The sequence below is a fragment of the Chiloscyllium punctatum genome, chromosome 1 (genome assembly GCF_047496795.1).
Source record: "Chiloscyllium punctatum isolate Juve2018m chromosome 1, sChiPun1.3, whole genome shotgun sequence".
In the NCBI taxonomy this organism is placed as follows: Eukaryota; Metazoa; Chordata; class Chondrichthyes; order Orectolobiformes; family Hemiscylliidae; genus Chiloscyllium; species Chiloscyllium punctatum.
The window spans coordinates 43,508,846-43,534,713 of record NC_092739.1 but is presented as its reverse complement, the minus strand read 5'-3'; the positions used below and the strand labels follow the sequence as shown (position 1 = coordinate 43,534,713).

Here is a 25,868-nt window from a genome sequence, read left to right as displayed (position 1 = left end):
AAATTGGTGGTGAACTGCCGTCTAGTTGACCCACAATGCCATTGGGAGGGAATTCCAGGATTTTGACCCAGTGAATGAATGGCGATATATTTCCAAGTCAGGATTGAGTGTGGGTTGGAGGGGAACTTGATGATGATGGTGTTCCCATATATGTACTACTAATTAAAAATGAACCTACAAAAAATTTGCAGAGAATAAGTAGTGCTGGATAGGTGGATTAATCAAGTGAAATGCAGGGTTACGGGGTAGGGTAGGGGTTGAGTCTGGGTGGGATGCTCTTGGAAGGTTGGTGTGGACTCGGGACTAATGGCCTGTTCCACACTATCAGGATTCTATGAAGAAGTATTTCCTTAATGACAAATTAGTTATCTTTTTTGAAAGAATCATTGAGAGATAAATAAACACAAAAACATATTGTTGAAATTTGCAATTTACATTCCAAAAACATGCATTACACCCTTTTTCACTATTTCTCAAAACCATGGAACTCATTACTTCACTCTCCACTATACATTGATTTCCAAAAGTCAATCTTAGTATCATTAAACCACAATTAACTCTATTTACATTCTCTGCAACAATGTATGGAACATCTTTTTTGCAAAAAGAAAGAACCACATTTTCATGAACGGTTGGAAGGCATATTGACAATGAGACAGGAAGTTTACAAGTTGGTGACTGAAAGCATCAACAACAGAACTGATTGTGAAGGTGGTAAAGGAGTGGGAAGATTTAAGGAGCGAAGTTCACATAATTTCCTCCTACTACTGTCACCACTGGTCAGGCTACATTGTGTTTTGTTCTTCACCCATACCAAAATTAAAAACAGATGGAGTTTAATTTAGAAAAATGTGAAGTGTTGCATCTTGGTAAGACAAACAAGGGCAGGATTTATACAGTTAATAGTAGAGCCCTGAGGAGTACTGACGAACAAAGATACGGGGGGAAGCAGATACCTCATTCCTTGAAAGTGGACTTGCAGGAAGACAAGACGAAGGAGAAGTTGGTCAGAACACGGAATATAGAATGGGTACAATTACAACATTTAAAAGGCAGCTGGACAGGATTCATTAACAAAAGAAAATTAATAACATTCATTAATACATTTTTTTTTCAATTTGGCCTGGGTCCAGAGGTCTGCAGATGGTGAATGCTGGGTGAGTTGGCATGGAGAGAGTAAGGGTTGGGGAGGCATAATTCATGAGCTATAAAGGGTCGTGGGTAGGGGGAGAATCATGAACTCACTTGGGTTGGCCTGGATAGGACATGGGGAATCAGTGTTGGTTAAAGGGGAGAAGGTGAAATGGTGTGGGATGCATTTCATTTATTGTTTTCTTTGCAAAGCTTCAGTACCACCAGCATCCATTGATGCCTCAGAATGTTGGATCTAATTCCTACTCACACCTACCTATCCTCCCGCTGATCTAGAACGAACAATGGAACATGTCGGGCAGACTTTTAGGATTGGGTGTGTGGAGCCAGGAATATTTCCAACTCTGCTCCTGACAGCAAAATGAAATTTTAGTCCACAGCTTTCTTAGAAACTTGGCAATTGCTTCAAGCAAGCTGACACAGACCCTAAAGAATCTAAATGTCGGAACCAAAAAATTGGTTCCGCATACCCACATGAGCTATCTTGGATTTACACCCTTGTAAAATGTTAAGCTGCATATTAAAGTGGTGTGTTCTGGTCCAACATAAATATATTAATCTTCAAAAATGATTAAAATAAAAAGAAAGAAAAACAAAAACATATTTGAACTTTCAACAGATGAATCAATTTACCAAATATGTTACTTCCATGGTCACAATCCCCCAGTGTTCCAGCACCTCATATACAACCTCTGGGTCTAGTTCATTGTGATCCTGCTTTCTCTCCTCAGTTCAGATTGTTGATGTTCTTGTCTGGATCAGTTGCTGGGAGCCAACTTCATCAATTTCATTAATTTTACCCACCCTTAGGTTTGCCTGATGGGTTTTCTCCATGATTTTTTTCTGGGATGTCTTGTGAACAAAGCTTGAGGCATTCACAATCTCAAACGTACTAATAATGTAACTTTGACCAAAGCTTGGTCTTAAAAGTGGGAACCCGCTGCCCCTTACTCAGATTTTTCATTTGGGTATATGTTCCTCCAGCTGCTCCACTGCTATTGGCCATAAAGGACATAAGACACAGCAGCAGTAGTAGTCCATTTGGAGGCAAAGGTTAAGTCGTACTATTATTAAACTATTCACGCAAAAACTCAGGCAATATTCTGTGGATTTGGATTAAATTCCCTCAATGGCAGATGGTGAAATCTGCATTTAATAAAAATGTCTGAAATTAAGAATCTAATGATGACCATGAAACCATTGTCGATTGTAAAACAAAACTCCATCTGGCTCACTAATGTCCTTCCAGGAAGGAAATCCGCCATCCTCACCTTGTCTGGCCTACCTATGACATCAGGCCCACAACGATGTAATTGACTCTTAATTGTCCTCTGAAATGGCCTGGAAAGTTACTCGTTTATAACAATCACTACAAAGTCTTAACAAAGAGATGAAACTGGATGATGAAAGCGAATGCAATGTTGTCTCTTATCTCAAGAGGGTTGGAATATAAAAGCAGAGATGTACTACTAAGACTTTATAAAGCTCTGGTTAGGCCCCATTTGGAGTACTGTGTCCAGTTTTGGTCCCCACACCTCAGGAAGGACATACTGGCACTGGAACGTGTCCAGTGGAGATTCACACGGATGATCCCTGGAATGACAGGTCTAGCATATGAGGAACGGCTGAGGATACTGGGATTGTATTCGTTGGAGTTTAGAAGATTAAGGGGAGACTTAATAGAGACGTACAAAGTAATACATGGCTTGGAAAAGGTGGATGCTAGGAAATTGTTTCCGTTAGACGAGGAGACTAGGACCCGTGGACACAGCCTTAGAATTAGAGGGGGTCATTTCAGAACAGAAATGCGGAGACATTTCTTCAGCCAGAGAGTGGTGGGCCTGTGGAATTCATTGCCACAGAGTGCAGTGGAAGCCGGGACGCTAAATGTCTTCAAGGCCGAAATTGATAGATTCTTGTTGTCTAGAGGAATTAAGGGCTACGGGGAGAACGCTGGTAAGTGGAGCTGAAATGCGCATCAGCCATGATTGAATGGCAGAGTGGACTCGATGGGCCGAATGGCCTTACTTCCACTCCTATGTCTTATGGTCATATGATTTGGTATTGACCTAGACACCGGAAATGGCAAAATTAGTCCCGTTGACTCTGCAAAGTCCTCATACTGACATCTAGGGCTGGTGTCAAAATTGAGGGAGTGGTCTCACAGACAAGTGGCAGCCTGACATTGCAAGCTATGATTCTGAGAGTATGACTATGTCCCAGATGGCACCATCACTATATATGTCCCGTCCCACTGGCAGGACACACCCAGAAGTGGTGGCTTAGTGGTATCACCAGAAGGGAAATGTCCTGGAGTACTCAACAGTAATTCCAGACCCCATGAAGACTCAAGGTTTCAGATTAAACATGGGCAAAGAGACCTCCTGCTGAATACCATGTACCTTCCTCCTTCAGCTGATGAATCAGTACTCCATGCTGAACAACACTTGGAGGAAGCACTGAGGGTGGCAAGGGGGCAAAATGTACTTTGGGCAGGGGATTGCAATGTCCACCACCAGGGATGTGGCAGTGTTACTATTATCGAACTGGTTGAATCCTAAAGGAAATAGATGCTGGACTGGGTCTGCAGCAGGTGGTGAGGGAACTAACACTAAGGGAAAAAAAATGACGTGACCTCGCCAACCCGTTGGCTGCAATTGCATCTGTCGGTGACAGTATCGGTAACCAGCACACAGTCCTTGTGGAGCCAAAATCCCACCTTCATATTGAGAATACTCTCCATTGTATTGTGGCGCTAATCGCCGTACTACATGGGACAGACTTCGATCAGATCAAGAAGCTCAAGACTGGGCATCTATGTGGCACTGTGGGCCATCAACAGCAGAATTGTAGTCCAACACAATTTGAAACCTCATGGCCTAGAAGATCTCCCACTCAACCAACACCATCAAATCAGAGATCAAACCTGGTTCAATGGAAAGTGCAGGAGGACATGCCAGGAGCAGCACCAGACATACCTGAGAATGAGGCGTCAACCTTGTGAGGCCACTTGCGCACCAAACAGTATAAGCAGCAAGTGCTAGATAGAGCTAATCAATCCCACGACCAATGGTTCAGATCTAAGCTCTGCAGACCTGCCACATCTAATAATGAATAGTGGTGGATAATTAAACAACTTACTGGAGGAGGCAGCTGCACAAAAATCCCCATCCTCAATGATGGGAAGAGCTCAACACATCAGTGCAAAAGAGAAGGTTGAAGCTTTTGCAACAATCAGCCAGAAGTGCCAAGTGGATGATCCATCTCTGCCTTCTCCAGTGGTCCACAATATTGCAGATACCAGTCTTCAGTCAATTCAATTAGCTCCATGTGATATCATGAAAGGGTTGGAAGCACTGGATACTGCAAAGGCTATGGGTCTTGACATCATTCCAGCAATAGTACAGAAGACCTGTGCTCCAACGCCTACTGCATCCCAGCCAAGCTGTTCCAGTACAGCTACAACACTGGCATCTACCAGACAATGTGGAAAATTGCCAGAGTATGCCCTGTACACAAAAAGCAGGACAAATCCAACCTAGCCAATTATTGTCCAATCAGTCTACTCTCGATGATCAGTAAAATAATGGAAGGTGTCATCAGTGCTATCAAGCAGCACCTGCTCAGCAATAACCTGCTCAGTGACTCCCAGTTTGGGTTCTGCCAGGGCCACTCAGCTCCCAAACTCATTACAAGCATTGACTCAAACATGGACAAAAGAGCTCAATTCTAGAGGTGAGATGAGAGTGACAGCCCTTCACACCAAGGTTGTACTCAACTGAATATGTGGCATGTAGGAACCCAAGCAAAACTGTCATCAATATTGTTACGAATAATTGACCTCCCGAATCCTCAACTCCTGACCACCACCTACAAGGTGCACGTCAGGATTGTGATGGAATACTCCCATCCACTTGACTGGATGGGCGCATCTCCATCAACACATAAGTTGTTGATACCATTCCGGACAAAGTAGCCTGCTTAATTGTTACCACATCCACACTCTCTACCACTGAAGCAGCGTGTACTATCAGCAGTGTGCACAGCAGAAATTAACCAAAGATCCTCAGACAGCACCTTCCAAACCCATGACTACTTCCATCAAAGGAAAAGGGCAGAAGATATGTGGGAATACCACCTCCAAGGTCCCCTCCAAGCCACTCACCATCTTGAGTTGAAAATAGATCACTATTTCTTCACCATTGCTAAGTCAAAATCATGGAATTCTCTTCATAATAGTATTGTGGGTCTACCCACAGCACATTTACTGCAGTGATTCAAGAAGACAGCTCACCTTCTCAATGGCAACAAGGGACGAATACTAAATGCTGGCTCAGCCAACAATGCCTAAGCTCCATGAGTGAGTTAAAAAGACATTTGGCCCATCATGTCATTTCCATCAATGAGATCATAGCGAATCTGACATACCTCAACTCCACACTTGCCTTTTCCCCACTCCCCTTGGGGGAATTGCCTTACTGATGAAAAATCTGACTATCTCAGCCTTGAATATTCTGAATGACCTAACTTTGTTAGCACTCTACAGTAAAGAATTTTGCAACATTTACCAACAAATCTCACCTTGGTACCACTAGTGCATCTTCCTCCTTGAAGGAGCTCAAGCTTCTCCAATATTCTTTCCTTTCCTTTAAAATCCTTGTAACCTATCACTGGCCAATGCCTCTTTCAAAACTCTCTTGTTTGGGACCATGTGATTGGTCCTGAAGGATGTGGTTGCAGATTTACATGATTTCGATGATGTCAGGTTAACCATCGGTGAAACATCACTGAGCATGTGACAATGATAGCTGTGGTGACCGAATTCACCTATTCAGTTGCAGTACCAGTTTTGAAATGCTCTTGTCTGTAAGCAAAAAGAGAGTGCAAAATTGGGCAAGTACAGTAACTCTTCTCTTCAAGAAATAACCTAAAATCTGAACTTACTGCAGAACTTTATTAGGAAACAGGCTGTAACTGCAATTTTAAGTACAGGTTGAAGACGCTGAATGATGTCTGATGAACAAGCTAGAAGAGCAGTCTGTGTAAACAGTCCTGAAAAAATAGATACAGTTCATACTGCTTTGTGCTATCTAATGGCTTTTGGGATTCAACATGTCATAGCAGTGTTAATCTGTCTAGGGAGTAGGGTGAAAAGATCACACAGAGATTAATTCTGCGTCTGGGCGTATTCAATCACAATAAGAATGTGACACATTAAAGACAAGCTAAAACAAGTATTTTAGGAAAGAAAAGGAATAAAAAGGGTACATGTGTACTGTAACAAGTGTCACAGCACTTCAACCAGGGTCAAATTATCTTTAGACAGATCAGCTTTCAATCTTTTCAGCATCACGTTTGATAGCTTATTTGTTGTGAAGGCACAGGGGAAATTTTAGATTTGTTATTTTCATCTACTTTAATAGAAAGTAAAATCTGGAGAGTTGCAAAGTGTTCTGTTAATTCAGTACCACCCATTTTCTGCATTATTGTACGATGTCAAAATACTGATACTATTTTCGAAAAACTGACTGACAATGCATTTCCTTATATTTAGTCAGTTGCTTTGATACAATTAAATTACATCATTAAAAGTTAACACTCCCGTGAGGTAAATGTTTCCAAAGGCTATAATAACAATAAATCACTTGGGGACTAGTTTGCAAAGCAAAACAGTAAGTTAATATTTGACATTATGTCACTGCTTTGAAGTAAGAGACTGAGTCAGAGTTCATTAATGGCAAAATGAATTGATTAGCAAGACTTTTTTTCAGCATTCAGTTATAGACAGTTGGAGATACATTTCTCTGCTTTAAACAGAATTATGTTCAGGCTTTCTTCCTTGCCACACCTCTACAGTTTGCATTGAGAATGGGTGAGGTTATACCATCAAGATCATCGCCACCTGCTTTAATGACCATAAATAGTCAACTGAGGGGAGTCACTGAACATTAACCTTTTCCAGTTAAGCATTAAATCAATATATTTCATTAAACAAGTTATTACTGAGGTTAAATGTAGGAAGTCACTCACATTTAATTCCATGCTTTTCTTCTGACATTCACATTGGGCTGGATTTGACGTGCCCGTGCTGGATGTGTTTTTACCGGTGTTTGCCCATATTTTGTCTCTTTGTAAACAACATGACGAAAACTGATCAGTATGGCGTCGAGGAGCCCTAGCAAAACTGGAGTCAATGGGAACTGGGGGAAACTCTCTGCTGGTTGGAGTAATACCTTGCATCTGGCACAACCACCTTACTATATATTTGGGAGGTCAGTCATCTCAGCTCCAGGACATCTCTGCACGAGTTGGGCAATATTCTCGGCCCAACCATCTTCAGCTGCTCCATAAATTCCTTACCCCAATGTAAACTGAAATGGGGATGTTCACCTATGACTGCACAATGCTCAGCACCATTCATGACTCACCAGATACTGAAGCAATTCATGCTCAAATGCAACAAGATCTGGACAATTTCCAGGCTTGAGCTGGCAAGTGGCAAGTAACATCTGTGCCACACAATGTCAGGCAATGATCATCTCATTACTGCCCCTTGACAGTAAATGGCGTTACTATCACCAAATCCCCCACTATCAATGTTCTGGAGGTTACCAATGACCAAAAACTAACTAACCACATAAACACAACAGCGAAAAGAGCAGGTCAAAGCCTAGGGATACTGTGGCAAATAACTCATGACCACCACCTACAAGGCATAAGTCAGGAATGTGATGGAATACTCCCCACTTGCCTGGATTGGTGCAGCTCCAAAAACACTAAAGAATCCTGACACCATCCAGGTCAAAGCAGCCCGCTTGATTGGCACCACTCTCACAAGCATCTACTCCCTCCATCACCAATGCTCTGTAGCAGCAGTGTGCACTGTTTACAAGATGCACTGCAGAAATTCACCAACGATCCTCAGACAGCACCTTCCAAACTCACAACCAATTCCATTGAAGTACAAGGGCAGCAGATACATGGGAACACCACCACCTTCAATTGCCCCTCCAAGCCACTCACCATGCTGACTTGGAAATATATCACCATCCCTACACTGTTGCTGGGTCAAAATCCAGGAATTCCCTCCCTTAGGACTGCCTACCGCATATGGATGCAGCAGTTCTAGAAGGCAGCTCACTTAAGGGAAACTAGGTACTTACAATGATGCACCCGAAAGATTCCTCTCCCATGTTTTGTTTCTGCTTGTGATATTCAGTTACTTCCAAAGGAGGCTATTCATTTTTTATTTGGTCATACCAAGTTCAGTGACCATGGGCAAGCCTGTCTGAGGACCCAAAGTCATCATCTATGCTGCAAATATCACAGTGACACCCCTGAGCAAAATAAAAGCAAAAGATGCAAAATATAAATAACGTCTTGCAATATATGGGGATATGTCAAACAACTTGACATATTTATCAAAAATCATTTGTTGCATTCCTTCAGAAACCTATGACCTTCATTTGATGAAAGTGCCTCTTTCCCGACTGGATAATTTTCATGGTTGCTGGTGATAAAATGTGCAGCAACTCTAACATTCAAGATGGGTAAACCCCTGGCAACCACTGACGATCTTATAATGTCTATGCACAAGTATACAGGCAACTTGTGATTACTGAGTAATCCTAACCTGGCAAAGAAAGTTCTCAGAAAATAGTCCTAATTAATGACCTGATACAATAATTAATGGTCCAGAAAACAAACTGACTGCACAATCCTAACAACAAACACAATAAAAGACAAACAGTGGATCATTTTAGCTGATTGATGATCCACATTTGAGTCCATGTTCAAGATGATTCATGACTTTGACCTTTATGTCTGACTTAAATGGAGCTTCTTGCTCTTTCGAATCTCAACTTTTGAGATGTTCACCAGCAATTAACTGACAGTCACTTGAACAAACACTCACTTGAAAAACTGATCGTATCTTGGGTAATTAAATTTATATGCCGCACTGGAGAATTCAAACCAATGCTATATACCCCTGAACAGGGTTTTGCATTAAGTAGACCATCACTTTGCACTGAAAGCTCGTTTGTATAAAGTGGTAGTTGTGACAGTCACGTTTTGGTGTGAAGATTGGGCAGTGGAATCTGTACATTTTTAAAATGGAAGAAACAAGGTGCAATCAATGTCTGCCCCATCAAAATAGTTAGTGGAAAGTCAAGTGATTTCTGCTGTAGTTTCTGAATAGAGAGACAACTCTCTGGATTTTTATGTGTAACGGGGGATTGGGAAATAGTGGCCTACCTTGGGATAAAGAGCCTGCAAAGTTGAGAGTTTTGCTCGGGGGAGGGGAGTAACCAGTCAGGCCTGCCACCCCCTCGGACATAATTCAGAGGCAGCTGCCAAGATGGCCGTTCTGAAAACCTGCCTGTGTTTTGAAACTTGACAGCCCCACCCCCTCCCATTTATCTGTCCACCCTGGTGGCTCCCAGCCTCATTTCTGATGAAGGGCTTTTGCCCGAAACGCCAATTTTCCTGCTCCTCGGATGCTGACTGACCTGCTGTGCTTTTCCAGCACCACACTCGACTCAGCTGTATAAGGCCTTCTGGCTCTCATCCAACTCACATTCTCCATTCTAGGTACCAAATTACACCCTTCACATACTCCCAAGGCCCCTCCACGTCCTTCACACCAAGTTTTGGCACTTCCATGCTCTGTATTAAGTAATTCTTATTACCCTGTAGATTAAAAAGTCATCATTTATGAAGAGTGCTTTTATGGCGGCCCGATAAAAGTGTCAATCATCCAGGCCTTTTAAAGTATCAATAACAGAAACTACAAATACTTGAAACCGCTTTATCTTGTGTGAATAAACACTGTGGAATTGACACAATAGTGCAGAATGAGAGCTGTCAATCGAGCAAACTTTTCTTTAGCCTCAGTATACATGATTGCATTTAATCTCAATATGCATTGGCTGAGAGCCCAGAACATGGAATGAAGTGTTGAAGCATCTGTGGTGTAGAGAAAGCATTTCCCTGCTGACCTGAACGGAGAGAAGGACCCTATCTGATCAACCTGTCAAAGTAGGAAGTATCAAGTAGTAACACAAACATTGGCTATGTGGTTGGTCATGAAGAGGGAAGCTGTAGACTTCAGGTAGGTATGAACGATTGCTCAGACAAGCAGAAACGTGGCATATGGAATTCAACCAAGTCGAGTGCAAGGTATTTCAGGAAATCAAACAAGGTAGAAAATTCACAAAAGGAACTGAGAAATGCAATGGAAGAGAAGTGAGTGTGTTTGGAGTAAAAATCCACAGATCTCTGAAGGAGTAGACCAGGTCAATAAGGTGATTTAGAAAGACTATGAAATACTCTTCCAAAAGCCGAGGCACAGAATCTAAGAATAGGAAGGTTAGACTGGAGCTATGAAACCTTTAGGTCGGCCAGAAATTAGGTACGGCGAAAGTGAGTACATGCAGATACTGGAGATCAAAGTCATCAGTTCTTGATGAAGGGCTTTTGCCCGAAACATAGATTTTCCTGCAGCTCAGATGCTGCCTGCACACTCTGGCTCTAATCACCTCATTATTAGGAAGGGTGCAGTGGAGATTTAAAAGGACCTGAAAAACATAGCTATGGAGGAAAGATGTGAATGAAGCAGACAGGCTGTGAGGACCCTGGATATAGTGGATATGAAGTGCCCAAACATCTTATTAGAGGGATCAATGATTCAAGGACCTTTATTTAAAGTGATTGATGGAATGATTAAATGAGACATGAGGGAATTGCTTCATCCACAGGGTAGCTCTGAAACTCACTGCCTAAGAGTCAAAATCCCTCATCTAAAAAACGTATCTTAGTGAAGTGCCATAACCTTGAGGAATATGGACTAAGTGCCCGAAAATGGGATGATGCTAGTTGGCTTGCTGTTTGGCAGGTTCAGATACAATGGGAAGAGCAGTCTCCTGTGCTGCACTTCTTCTGTATTGTGTAAATATTCTAAATATCTGAAGGGAATTTGGGGAGTGTGTAAGGGGATGGCAGGTCATGGATTGGTCCTGAGAAGAAACAGCATGGACAAAATGGGTTGAAGAGCATTCCTCCATGCTGTAACAATCCTACGATCAATTCTATTATATAACACAGAGAGAAATAGCATTGATACAGCTTTAGCAAAAACAGATTTGCCTTTAGCGAAACCTGGCCACAATTCTGTCTGGAGAGTCAGATGCTTCCAACTTCCTTTATCCAAGAATGATGAGAAGCAATCCATCCAGCTTGCACTGCATGTGTCTTAAAAGGAACTGAAATTTATTCATATGATTTACTTCTTGCACGACTGCTAATGGCACAAATCTATGCTTTGTCTCCAGATACCATTTTGGCTTGAATGCACGTGCACATGAGAGCGTAAGTTTCACGAGTGTGAGTTTACAATACAGGGTGTTGTTTTTACAAGGCATATAAGGATCAGGCAATACAGGGTCTTTTCTTCTGATTTAAAACAAGACAAAAGCCTGCTTGCGTTTTTGCTGTAAAACATTCCTTCGAAAACCGTATTATTGTGTACAACAGAAGTGAGAAGGAAGTGGAGAAATCTCACTATCTCGCGCTCTCTGTAGGACAATATAAATGCAACCTGAGGCTTTCTGATCTTTGATCACTTATCGGCTTTAAATTATAACCAGAACATGATATTTGCAGGGATTAAAAAAAATAAACAATTGGCAATTTTTTTCTTAATTAGTGAACTTTTACTTAGTTCCTCCTTATATACAAAATTAGATGGCCTGAATTTGTGCTGCAAAGTAATGATTTTGTACATGCAGCTAAACTGACTTGAGATGCTGCTGGTATGTCCTGTTCTGGGAGTGAGAAAGCATCATGATGAAGTAATGCAGTGAGGAGTTAGAAGGGAAATCGAAAGAATGCAGCTTTGCAGTAGAAATCTCTCTCTAGAAGTCCAGTCAACCTTAAAAATACTGCATGAGACATCTCAGCTACTGTCTTGTTGATTGCAATTTTAAAAACTACTATACTCTGCAGTGGAACAAACATCCATTTTACACAAATACTTGGCATGCAAAATATTGTTCAACTGGGATAACGTAATTGCAATAATGCTGCAGTCAGATCAAAAGAATGGAATCAGAATGAATCTAAAATATATGCATTGGCCAGTGCCTTATTGATTATGTACAATGAGGAAGAAAACACCAAGGTGATTATTAAAGTTTTGCTGAACTAAGGTTTCAGCCAGTCCATTATACAAGAAAAGGTAAAATTACTTCTGCTTCCTGGAGAAAAGCTTCCCAGTTTCAAATTCTTTGTTAGCTCATCAGGGAATGTCATTCACAGGAAAATTCTGATATCTAGTTAACACAGCTATTGACATTTGTGTCAGAGCTAACTCTGTTTTTACAAGGCATATAAGGATCAGGCAAAAGCTGTGGATAACCATCAAGCTCCTGAATGTAGTGGATGTAACAGGATCAGGTGTGATCAGAGGCCAAATACTGTAGTCCTTCACGAGCTAGTTGTTCCATGATGCCATGACAACAGAATCCAACTGATAACAAAAAAAACTATCCATAGAAAACCGGAAAAATCTAGCACAATAAATTTACTTCCTTCCAAATGGTATGGTTATGGAAAAGGTCATCTGTGAGTGTGAGAGAGAGAGAGAGACAGAGAGACAGACAGAGAGAGAGAGACACACACACATACCAAAACTCAAAAACTCTTTTCGAGTGTTACAATAACCACAGCTGCAGATCTCATTACAGAACATTTTCAGCCCTGGACACGTGGACTGTAGAGTGGGAGGAACAACTAGTTTCAATATCAAAGTGGCTTTCCACTAGGACAACATCAAGAGCCACACAACATCAATGCCAAGAAATGATCATTTCTTTGAGACTAGACCCAAGACCACTGTCCTCTTGACCTTTTATGGTACTACCATTGCCAAGACCCGTGCCCATATAATTGGTATTGACCCCAATGCATATATGCATTTCCTTTACTTCACTTCCTGAAATTCACCTGTAGACTACACTTAACATGGGTGTTGTCATTTAGTCTATCACAAGCAAAACACCTTTCTCTAGATGACTGTTGACCAACACTGTAATCATTTGTACTGAGGCATCAATGAAAAAAACATGATCAGAGCTATGTAGACTCTGAAACAAACCCAGAGAATGCTGGAGAAACTCAGTAGGTCTGGCAGCACGCGTGGAGACAGAAACAGAGTTAATGTTCTGAATCCATACGACACAGGAGCAGAAATTAGGCCATTCAGCTCATGGGAATCTGTTCCACCATTCAATCATGGCTGATAAGTTTCTCAACCCCATTGTCCTGCCTTCTCCCTGTAACCCTTGATACTCAAGAACCTATTTATCTCAGTCTTAAATGAACTGTCCCCACAGCCTTCTGTGGCAATGAATTCCATAGATTCACCACTCTCTGGCTGAAGAAGTTTTTCCTTCTCTCCATTCTAAAATATCTTCCCTTTACTCTAAGGCTATGCCCTTGGGTTCTGGTCTCCTACCAATGGAAACAACTTCCCAACATCTACTCGGTCTAGGCCATTCAGTATTCTGGATGTTTCAATTAGATCCACCCTCATCCTTCTAAACTCCACCGAGTATAAACCCAGAGGCCTCAAACATTCCTCATATGTTAAGCTTTTCATTCCTGGGACCATTCTTGTGAACTTCCTCTGAACACGCTCCAGGGCTGGTACATCCTTTCTGAGATTTGGGGCCCAAAACCGCATACAATAATCCAAATGTAGTCTGACCAGAGCCTTACAAGTACATCCCTGCTTTTATATTCCTCTCTAAATAAATGCCATCACTTCATTTGCCTTCCTAACTACTGACTCAACCTGCAAATTTACCTTGACAGAATCTTGGACTAGAACTCCTAAACTCTTTGCACTTCAGACTTGTGAATTTACTCCCCATTTAGAAAATAGTCCATGCATCTATTCTTCCTACCAAGCTCACACTTTCCCATATTGTACTCCAAATGCCATTTCTTTGCCCAGTATGATTCTGCAGAATTTCAGTCAGACTTGAAATATTAATTGTTTCATTGGGCAAAGATGCTGTCACACCTGCTGAGTTTCTCCAGCATTTTCTGTGCTTGTTTCAGATTTCCAGCATCAACAGTATTTCAGTGCATATAACCTATGTTATAATGAATTTGGGAGTGAACAAGGCACACAATGGCTATATAAACGAAGAACTACTTAAAAAAGAGAAAGAATGCAAACTTATCTGTCACTTTTTACAACCACGTACTTCACAATTTATTCATTACTTCTGGAGTACAATCACCATCACGTGGGCAAACACAGTGACCAACATGCACATAATAAGTTTACTAAACTGAATTGCGATCCATGATCAAATAAATTGTATGGTGATGGTATAGGTCGTCTGACTCTAGTACACTCTGCAAACTCTTATTTACAGTACTACACCCAATACTGTTCTTTGTAGGTACATCTCTCACTAATCCAGATTATTCCATCCTTTCTTCACAGTTTCTTCCACATTACTGATGTCACGGTTACAACCTAGTTTGCATTACCATCTCATTATCATATCGGTTCTCATTATACTGCATCATCCACTTGTGCAGCCAGACGGAAGGCCTCAGCTTAAAAAGTGTCTCACCTAAATTCACCATTTCCCACAAGGGAGTATCAGCCCATATTTTATAATCAGGTCCTGAAATCCAAGACCTTCTGTCTCAAAGGGGCAATCCCCATAGTGACAGGCTCTCATGGTAGAACTGGTCTCTCGGATGGTGTTAATTAGATGCAGACAGGATTTCCATAATTGCCCACTACAGGGTTACAATTGGGGCAATGGCAGGTGGATGGGCGAAGGACATTAGAATGAGAAGGGGATTGCAATTCAGCTTTTTAAGTCTGCTCCGTCAATTGGGGTGGCACGGCGGCTCAGATGTTAGTACTGCTGCCTCACAGCACCAGGGTTCCAGGTTCAATTCCAGCCTTGGGCCACTGACTGTGTGGAGTTTGCACGTTCTCCCCATGTCTGCATGGGTTTCCTCCAGGTGCTCCGGTTTCCTCCCACAGTCCAAAGATGTGCAGATTAGGTGAACTGGCCATGCTAAATTGCCCATAGTGTTGGATGCATTAGTCAGAGGGAAATGGGCCTGGGTGGGTTACTCTTCGGAGGGTCGGTGTGGAAGGGCCTGTTTCTGCACTGTAAGGAATCTAATCTAATCTAAATCTAATCGTGGCTGATTTAATCTCGGTCTCAACTCCACTCTCCCACCTGATCACCATAACTCTTTAATCCAATCCTAATTAAAAATCTAACTTCTCCTTAAATTTAGAATAGAATAGAAACCCTACAGTGTGGAAACAGGCCCTTCGGCCCAACAAGTCTGCACTGACCCTCCGAAGAAAAACCCACCCAGACATATTCCCCTACCCTATTTACCCCTGATGTACCTACCTTAAATAGAACAGAACCACAACAACGAGAACCCGAGCTACAAATCTTCTCACAAATTTTGAACAGCTTAAATATCACGGAACACTTGGGGCAATCTAGCATGGCCAATTCACCTAACCTGCACATCTTTGGATTGTGGGAGGAAACCGGAGCACCCGGAGAAAACCCACGCAGACACGGGGAGAATGTGCAAACTCCACACAGACAGGCACCCGAGGCTAGAATTGAACCCGCGTCCCTAGCACTGTATGCCAGCACTGCTAACCACTGAGCCACTATGCCACCCTGCCATCAAAATTTGTTCAGTATCCAAAGGTCTACCACCTTTTGATAGATTAAAAACAAATAATTAATTCTGTCACTCCTTAACCTAAATGTATTGTCTCTTTTTCTAGATTGCACCAAAAAGGGAATGCTCCACTTTATTTCTATCCACTTTGTCAATGCCCATTCGCATCTTATATACTTTATTCAGATCTGCTGTCATCTTTCTAAAGTGTCAGAGTATAGCCTAGCCTGCCCAATCTCTCTTCATAAAAGAAGCCTTTCACATCTGGAACTAACCTGGTACATCTTCTCTGAACTGTCTCCAATACAATTACATAATTTCTCAAGTAAGAGAACTAACATTGCCTTGTCCATTAAATTAGCCTTGTCCTTTCCACCATAAAAAATTGTGGCAGGTCAGGGCCAGGGACCATTAGTTCAAAGATTCCAATACAGTTGGATCACATGAGATCCAGGGACGCCTAGCCAACTGGATACCAAATTGGCTTGATGGTAGGAGAGAGACGGTGGTGGCAGAGGATTTTTGCCGGACTGGAAGCCTGTGACTAGTGGTGTTCTACAGAGTTTGGGGCTGGGCCTTCTGTTGTTTGTCATTTATATGATTGATTTGGATGAAAATAAAAGACACATGGTTAGTAACTTTACTGATGACACCAATATTGGTAGTATAGTGGACAGTGAAGAGGTTATCTAAGAGCTCAATGGATCTTGCTCAACTGTGCCAGTGGGTCGAAGAATGGCAGATGGAGTTTAATTTAGATACATTTAGAGAAACCAGGGCAAAACTTACACAGCTAATGGTAGGGTTCCAGGGAATTTTGTTGAACAAAGAGATTTAGGAGTTCAGTAAATAGTTCCTTGAAAGTGAAGTCACAGGTAGACAAGGTGGTCAGTGCATTGAGTACAGGAGTTGGGGCATCATGTTGTGGCTGTACAGGACATTAGTGAGGGCTCTTCTGCTGCACTGTGCACAGTTCTGATTGCCCTGCTATACGAAGGGGATTATTAAATTGGAAACGGTACAGAAAAGATTGACAAGAATGCTGCTGGGACTGGACAGTTTGAATTACAATGAGAGGCTGGATAAGCTGGGACCTTTCACCTGGAGTTGAGGAGTGACCTTATAGAGGACAGGCATAGATAAGGTTAATGGCAAAGGTCTTTTCCCTAGGGGAAGGGAATCCAAAATTAGAGGGCATAGGTTTAAAGTGAGATGGGTAAGATTTAATAGGGACCTGAGGGACAACTTTTTCCACACAGTGTGTGGTGCTTATATGGAATGAACTGCCAGAGTAAGTGGTAGATGCAGGTACAGTTACAACATTTAAAAGAGGTTTGGATAGGGATATGAGAAAGGAAAGGCTTAGAGTAATATAGGCCAAAAGGGAGGCAAATGGGACTAGGAGACAGTAAGAACTGCAGATCTGGAAGTCAGAGTCAATAGATGTGGAGCTGGAAAAGCACAGCAGATCAGACAGCATCCGAGGAACAGGAAAGTCAATATTTCAAGCTGAAACCCTTCGTCACTCTGACAGTGGAGAAAGCCAAGGATGGATATGCAGCCAGGGGAATGGAAGGGGTTATTAAAATGGGTGGCAACTGGAAGGTCAAATTGGTTGAGGAGTGCAGATGCTCTGCAAACTAGCTCCTGAGTCTGCGTTTGGTCTCCCTGATATAGAGAAGACCACATTGGGAGCAATGAATACAATAGATCGGGTTGGATGATGTGCAGGTGAACCTCTGCTGGATATGGAAGGATTGTTTAGGGTCTTGATGGAGGTGAGGGGGAAGTGTTGGGGTAGGTGCTCCATGACCTACTTGTCAACTCTACACTCCTGACCAACGTCTTTACCACACCCGGTAACAACCACGAGGTGCAACACCTGCCCCCACATGACTCCTCTCGCTTCTATTCAAATAGAATCAAGGCTTCCATTCACCTTAAATGAACAAAAAAAAACTGAAGTGTAACTACTCCATTATGCAATCTGAAAGCAACACAATGGCTGAGTATTCAGGGTTATTATAATGGACGTCAACAAATGAGGACCTGCAACACACTGCATAAGCTATAATTAGAAACAGACTGAACACTTAAACAGCTGATCAAATTAGGTCACCATAGATTTGTGAAGGGTGGATTTTGTCTAACTAATGTATACAAATCTTTTGAAAAGAAGGTCACTCCCATCCTGGATAGACTAGCATCTATGAAAATTGTCTATCAAGATTTTCCGAAGGCTCATCAGAACCAGGAAGAGTCAGCAAGGTTTTGTAAAAGGGAAATCATCTGTGACAAAACTATGAGAAATATTTGAAGAACTAGCATGAGCTCTGGATAAAGGGAAGCCTGTAGACAGACAATACTTGAGTTTGACTAGGTCACCTATTGTACAAAGTAGGATTGCATGGTGTACACTGCACCACATTACAAGATGGAAGATTGGACACCTGCTGGAGAAAAAAAAAAGTATTTTTACAAAAACTGATCTTTTTCTGATTGGCAGGATGTGACAAGTGGAGTTCTGCATATCCCTGTGCTGGGGCTTTAATGTTTTACAATTTCTATCAATGTCAGGCGAGGGGAGTGAAGGCAAAGTAGGAAAATTGCAGATGACACAAAAGAGAGAGGAAAGTATATTGTGAAGAGGGCAGATGGATAGATAGATTGAGGAAATGGGAAAATATCTGGCAGGTAGAATTTAATGTGTGAAAATATAAAATTTTCATATTTTAGCAGTAAGAATAAAAAGGAGAGTATTACTTAAATGGAGAGCAACAAAGAATTTGGAAGTGCAGAGGTATCTAGGCATGCTAGTGCATGAGTCACAAAATGTTAATGTTTAGGTACAAAACGTACCGAAGACTAATGGGATGTTATTGATTTTATGAGAGGAATTGAACATAAAAATAAGGATTTTGTGCTTATTTGTATATAAAGGGTGATACCAGATCTCAAATGCAGTGTGCCGCTTTGGTCCCTTATCAGAGGATAGAAATACCTTGGAGGCAAACCAGAGGATGTTTATTAGATCAATGCCAAAAATGAGTTTCCATACCTGAGAAATATCTTTTGAGAGAAAAGTTAGACAGACTGGATGTGTTTCCACTGAGGTTTAGAGGAGTGAAGGGTGACTTGACTGAAGTGTATCAGATCCTGAATGGTCTTGACAATGTGTGCATTGCAGCTGAGTCCAGAGTTAGAGATTATGGTTTTAACATTAAGAGTCATCTTTTTAGGACAGTCATGAGAATTTCTCTCTCTCAGTGTTGTATGACTTTGGATGCTCTGCCTCAGAGGATGGTGGATTGGGGTAACTGAATGTTTGAGAGGGTAAATGGGAATTTGGAATTCTAAATATAAACAGATGAGCATGAATTTATTGAATGGCAGAGCAGGTTTGAGGGGCTGAACGGCAAAAATGTTGTTCCTAATTCATAAGCTCATGCAAGAGATTCTTTTGAGCAAATCTTCAAAAATACAAATGCAAGAAACTGAAGCTAATAAATAGTATGACATGGGTTGATGATTGATTGCAAGGTTGGAGGGAGTGCAGGAGTTAGTTCTCTGAATGCCGGGATGTAATAAGGAGAGCTTGCAAAGAGATCTGTACTGGGGCCTCAGCTTTTTAGTGTACATATTAATGAATTGAACTTAAAACAATATATCTTTTGAACAGTGAGCAACTAGGAGCTGTGGAGAAGCAAAGCCATTTGTATGTCCAGGTAAACAAATTATTGAACATAAAAGTGTAACTATACCCAAAGTAATGAAAAAGGCTAATGGCATCACCTTTATTTCAAAGGGGTAAAAATATAAAATGAGCAAAGTATGCTTTTTTTTTGCACAGTTAGGATACTGCATGCACTTTGGGTAGAAGCTTCAGGAAGAGGTAAGGCCCTGGGGTGTGTTGCTGAACAAACAGACCTTGGAGGGAGGTTCATAGTTCCTTGAAAGTGGAGTCTCAGGTATACTTGCCTTTATTCATCAGGACATGGAGTATAGGATTTGGGAGGTCATACTGTGGCTCTACAGGACATTGGTTAGGCCACTTTTAGAATACTGCGTGCAATTCTGGCCTCCCAGGATGTTGTGAAACTTGATAGGGGTCAGAAAAGATTGACAAAGATGTTGCCAGGGTTGGAGGATTTGAACTATAGTGAGAGGCTGAACAGGCTGGGGCTGTTTTGCCTGGAGCATTGGTGCCTGAGGGGTGCCCTGATGGAGGTTTATAAAATCATGAGAAGCATGGACAGGGTAAAAAGACAAGGTCTTTTCCCAGGGTGAGAGAGTCCAAAACTAAAGGGCATAGGTTTAGGGGGAGAGAGGAAAGATTTAAAAGGAACCTAAGAGGTGACTTTTTCATGCAGAGGGAGGTAAGTGTATGGAATGAGCTGCCAGTGGAAATGGTGGAGGCTGGTACAACTGCAACATTTAAAACGCATCTGGATGGGTGTATGAATAGGAAGGGTTTAGAGGGATATGGACCAAAAGCTGGCAAATGGGATTAGATTCATTTAGGATATCTAATTAACATGGAGGCATTGGACTGAAGGGTCTGTGCTGTATGTCTCTATGACTCTAAGGTATATTGACCTCGAAGACAGTACTTCACAGATTTACTTGGATCGGTGTTGGGTTTGAAGGGTTAAATTATGAAGATAAATGACATACACTTTGTGTCCTTTTTTTAAAAATAACTGAACAGGCTAGACACAGAGAAACTATTTCTTTTAGTGAGAGAACCCAGAACAAGGAAGCATAATATTAAAACTGAGCTCAACTAGTTTTCTCAGCAAGGCTTAAGGAAATCCACATTGAGTCAATTGAAAGATTAAAGAATTAAATGTTAGGATACAATATGAAGTGATTACGACAAAAAGGCAAGTAACAAGGATTCAGATTAGTCATGGTCTAATTGGACAGCAGAATGGGCTAAACGGCCTACTCCCATTCCCATGTTCCGACAAGTGGAATTCTTAAAAACTGCCTGCTGGAATATCTTTAACGCCACAGTGAAGTGACTACATCACTTTTGATTTAGTAATGTTCAACCTGACAAGTGTATAATAATATGCACCAACTACATATCTAAGAACATGTTAAACTTAAAATGGATCACAATCTTACACAAACCGCATATTATGCTGTAACAGACTGCTAAGAGCTTACATATATTGGAAGGCACATCTGTTTATACAGGTACAGTCGAGATAAGACTGCCAAACGCTATTAAACACCCTTCAGATTTTGCCAAAACAAAGAACTATTAAGGACTTTTATCAATAAATGTGGATTGATGGTTTGATAATGGATTCATGAAGCTAGGCAAGTTTGTGGCATAGCTTTCATAGTTCACATGCCTCGACCTCCCGCTTGGTAATAAAATGCACTTTGAATCTTAGCTAAAGGGCTAAAGTGACAAAACTAAAGATACTGGTTAGTGTGGAATTGAAATGGAATGCAGCAATGAAAAGGTTGTGTGAAATCAATGCTTGTACTTCTTAACCATTTAATAGTTCAAGTGCATCTGTTTCAATAGTCTCATTTGGCATCAAGCCCTTGCCCCAACAGAACTGCTTTTATTTTAAACTTGCCTTTATTTATTACAGTAATTATTTATTACTTTTTTAATGCTAAGAAGAACTGTGTAAAACTGAAGCCACTGCCTTTGAGATCTGCTCATACATCATCCTATGGACCAGAATTAGCTGTGAGAAAAAAGCACAACAGTGTTGGCCAAACAGTGGCTTTACTTTGTCTTGGAAACATGTTCAAATCAACACATTCATTCTATAAATAGCAGCTAGTCCTTCCAGGAGAAAACAAAGGAAGAACTTTGTTTTTCTCAGATTTAAGGCCAGGTTTAGAGATTTCAGCTCTAAAATCTGCAGAGAGAGAATTTCTCAGCATAAATACTGCTAAGTGACTGCCACTGTCTGATCTAATTCATGTTACTTGGCACAGAGTGGTGCCAGTGAATGAAGCCACATCCTCTGGACAAATTTCGCCAGCTGAAGTGGTCAGCTGGTGCGATAGATTACGCCATCAACCACCAGCACCATCCCCTGCATTCCGAACACGACAGGGCTGACCCCAAACAAGCTGAGCTTTGGCCTCTGCATCTCAGTGGACAGGAAGTCCTAATGGGACTACAATGTTACAGCCTGAATAATAGACACCTTACCCAATTTCCCCCACCATATCACAGGGAACAGGATAGTGATATGCAGGAAGGAGGTGGCCTGTGCCCCCCACTTTCAAAAAACACCGAGTAGTGAAGCTGCAAAATCTAGTCCCTGGAATTAACAGTGCCAATCTAACCCAGTTACAAACAGTTCTTTATACACAGGTGATCTTGGAAGGTTAAGTGCAGGTTCGATGTCTACTAGGCTAATACAGAATCCTCAGATCAAAGTTGGAACTCTGCCAAATTTGAGGCTATTCAGATGCACTCCTATCAGACTAAAAGCTGGAGTCCACCAGAGATTTCCAGAAAGTTCTATGCTTTGAAGGATCAAAATGTTCCAAAATCCACCCCACACCTTGGCAACAGTCTGAGATTATGTCAAGATGTTTGTAACCTTGGAGTCACATTTGGCCTAGGGCGGAGCTTTTGACCTCAATTTCATTCCATCTCGAACACCGTCCATCTCTGTCAGTATATTAACACCCAACTCTGTTCTTGCCTCAGCTGGTAACTGTTGCTACAACCCTCATTCATGCCTACTCCATTTAGACTTTACAATTTAACCATTTATGGCTGGTGCCCTACATACTATCCCCTGTAAAACAGAGTTCACCCATTGTCCAAGTATTAACTTACACCAAGTCATATTCCCCCAACACCCCCACCCTCTCAGACTTGTATAGTGGTCTGGTCAAACAATGTTTGGATTTAAAAATCCTCACACTTCTTTTCAAATCTCTCCATGACTAGAACCCTCTACATTTCTATCTTCTTTTCCAGTCCCACAACTCAGATACCTGCAGAGGTTTTGGTTTGGTCTTGAGTATTCCTGATTTTAATTATTTCATGATTCAAGGTTGTACCTTCTGTTGCTCTACAATACCCTCCCTTCATGCCTCTGCCTCTCGAACCCCTTTCCTTCCTTTAAGAGGCTCCTTAAAATTGAGTTCTTTGACCAAAAATTTAGTCACCTGACTGCATATTTTCTTATGTAGCTTGGCTATGTACTTTGTTTTATAAATGTTCCAGGTGAGGTGCCTTGGGGCATTTAATACGTCAAACGCACTGCATAAATAGAAGTTGTTGTTGATTTAGATGCAGGGAATTGTGGTTGAATGTAAAAGAGCTATTTCTGTGAATTTCTGCTTAATTACAGTGGTCATATTTTTATGAGAAATAAGGAAGCCTTTAACTTTTTTTTATAATTCCCGTTCAAGGGCAATGAATTCCAGGATATCCCTGCTTAAAGCGAAATGAAGGAAGAATATATCCCACCACTGAAGGTGATTAAATTAGTTTATATCACAACCTTGCATGCATTTATTTTTGTTCATTCATGTTTCCACAATAGTATGCTTCCCATGCTGTACAGAACTCCAGAAATGGGGTCAGGGTGAGGAACACTGATAGAAATAAGGCTAGTCAGAACCATTACTATTATTACCCCAAATCAATCTTTTGGAGGCTCTTGTTGGAATAGCACTACAAAACACATTCACTAATGTTCCATTTCATTCAGCAGAAGCTGACTCTCCTCTGCCCAGTTACATCAAATGAGGAACTCATTTCAAAGCAAGAGGCAAGAAATCCAAACCTGACTCAAGTTAACTCACTCAGGCACACAAGAGTCTTACAACAAGAATGTAAGAGTATATAACAGCGATTTAACAAACTATACAAAGTATATCACAATAAATAATCTACTTACCTAAAAACTGGCTTCAGAATGAGGAAAAACCCAAACTACAAAATTAATTTTAAAAATTAAACTTGAACACATAACAACCTTTTCTTAAATTACAAGTAATATTTTTTAGATTGTCATTGAACATCCTTGCATATCGAAAAATGTGATTATTTCCCACACACTTCACTCACAGATGTGAGCTGGAATACAATAAAAATTTGAATTAGATTCTGCACTGACTTTTTTTTTAACCTTTTATGTAAAGGTCAACAGGACATTAAGTTTCTTTTCAACCCACATTATCTCTTAGGGTGCTGCATTTTCAATCAAGTAAATCAGCTTTCTGGTCTTCCTGCACCTTTCCACGTTTCTAAGAATTTAAGAGAGTCAACGTGGCTGATAAACAAAACATATACATCAGAACAATTACAGCCTGCAGCCTTTCAGCTGAAGCTGAACTTACTTATTTGTGTGAACCAACCCACAAGCTTCTCCTTCACCTCTTTTTCTTTCAGTCACAGTCTAACTCTTCCTTGCCATGCTGTTTTCCTCCAACATAGATCAGAGACACTGAACACTGGACTGTGAGAGAGAGAAACTATGAGCTCAGCCTTGCCCTTGTCTGGGCATGCGTCCCTGTCAAAAACAAATAGGATGCAAAGATTTGCAGAGAAGCAGCATTCCACAGCATTGTTAAGGCTGAATATATTAGAAACAGAAAATTGCAAGAGAAAAAGATTCAAGTTCAAAGGTCAAATATCGAAGTGCATTGTTGAACTGCCATTGTTTGATGAGCAGCAACTAGTCAAACAGGAGGCTGTGATCATGCTTTCAATGAGTGAAGAAATTAAGCAAAATCATTACACAACAGAAAATAGAGCCAGCAGCTAGGATACTCACTCAATAAGTAAAGTGAGAGGCACTTTCAGCACAGTCAGCAATAAATAGAGCAATCCGATGGAAACGATGTGGTGCAGAATGTTCGGAGCATCAACGAATAGTATTGTACAATACAGACATGCACATTTCCCCCCAAAATCCCCTCCCCCACCCACTTCACAGAGTTCACCTTCTCCTACAGGTCACTAGAAAGGCAATGCTGGCCTCTGCTCAGTGGTGGTGGGGAGAAAGATCACGAAGACTATTCTGCTGGCTACTTTCACACAGATCAGAATGGACAACTAGAAACTGACCTTGCTTTCAAATCCACAGTTCTGATTCGCTCCTTTTGCACAACCTTCTCCAGTCAGATGTCCCTGCCTGCATCTCTCGACAGTCCTTTATTCTAGATTTTTGCTGGTTCCCTGTTCTCTGATCTTGCAATCAATGTACATCCTTTGGCATTTTCTTCTTGAAAAAAATCTTGCTGTGTACTTGTTTTTCCTTCAAATATCACCTGGAATATAACCCTAGCTAAAATACTTCATTCCTCTCTTGGCATCCATCTCTCACAAAGACAATACTCTATGTGAAAATACAAGCTGATACTGCTGTTGGATCCACCTGAAGTTTAATAACAGGAGCAAAAAGGGAAAATAGGGAACAATTTCTAAACAATCTGTTCTGAAGTTAGTGACAAACATTCTGTAACACTTGATTTATTTTGTTGAATTATTCATTGCCTTTTTAATTCTTGTTACATTGGTCTAAGGGCCTAAAAACATTGTTTCAACCTTCAAACTATTTTAAAATGACAGGACTTCACAGTAACATGAATTATAAAAATTATACCTTGGTAAAGCTTCAAAAGCTCATTTGGAGTAGGTCATGCATTTAGTGAGACTTCAAAGAGTGTTCAGATATTGCAGGTTAAATTCTTCCAAGGTTGATTTGAGTTTTAAAGAATTTTTTTACCACATCATTCAAAAGGTTGAATCATTTGTCACAAAATACTACAGTCACCAATGATTAACAACCTTAAAAGCTTCACAGTGCACCTATTTTTAGTGTTTTATTTATTGTTTTAACGAGCCCTCAAGAAAGCAATGAGTGAAGGCAGTGATTGCAAATAACTGAGATTCCATCAATGGTGAAGAATGTATGTGAGGATTAATCACCTAAATACCAGCTGGTGGATTTGAAGTAAAATCT

General features: G+C 41.1%; 1 protein-coding gene across 9 annotated transcripts in view; it reads right to left on the bottom strand.

Moving 5' to 3' along the window:
- The window catches only part of shroom3 (shroom family member 3), a 453,508-nt gene that overhangs the window by 45,661 nt on the left and 381,979 nt on the right, over positions 1 to 25,868 (bottom strand). Inside the window, exon 1 of one of the 9 annotated variants that reach the window (XM_072550787.1) lies at positions 24,678 to 24,778. The exons of 5 other annotated variants lie outside the window; for them this stretch is intronic. Coding sequence is in view for 1 of the 4 variants with exons in the window: in XM_072550728.1 (XP_072406829.1) it covers positions 7,183 to 7,184 (2 nt within the window). In the remaining 3 variants the exon portion in view is untranslated. Of the gene's footprint in view, positions 1 to 5,733; positions 5,938 to 7,182; positions 7,203 to 24,240; positions 24,379 to 24,677; positions 24,779 to 25,868 lie in introns of those variants that run through there. 3 more of the 9 variants (XM_072550756.1, XM_072550728.1, XM_072550811.1) reach the window with 3 other exon arrangements.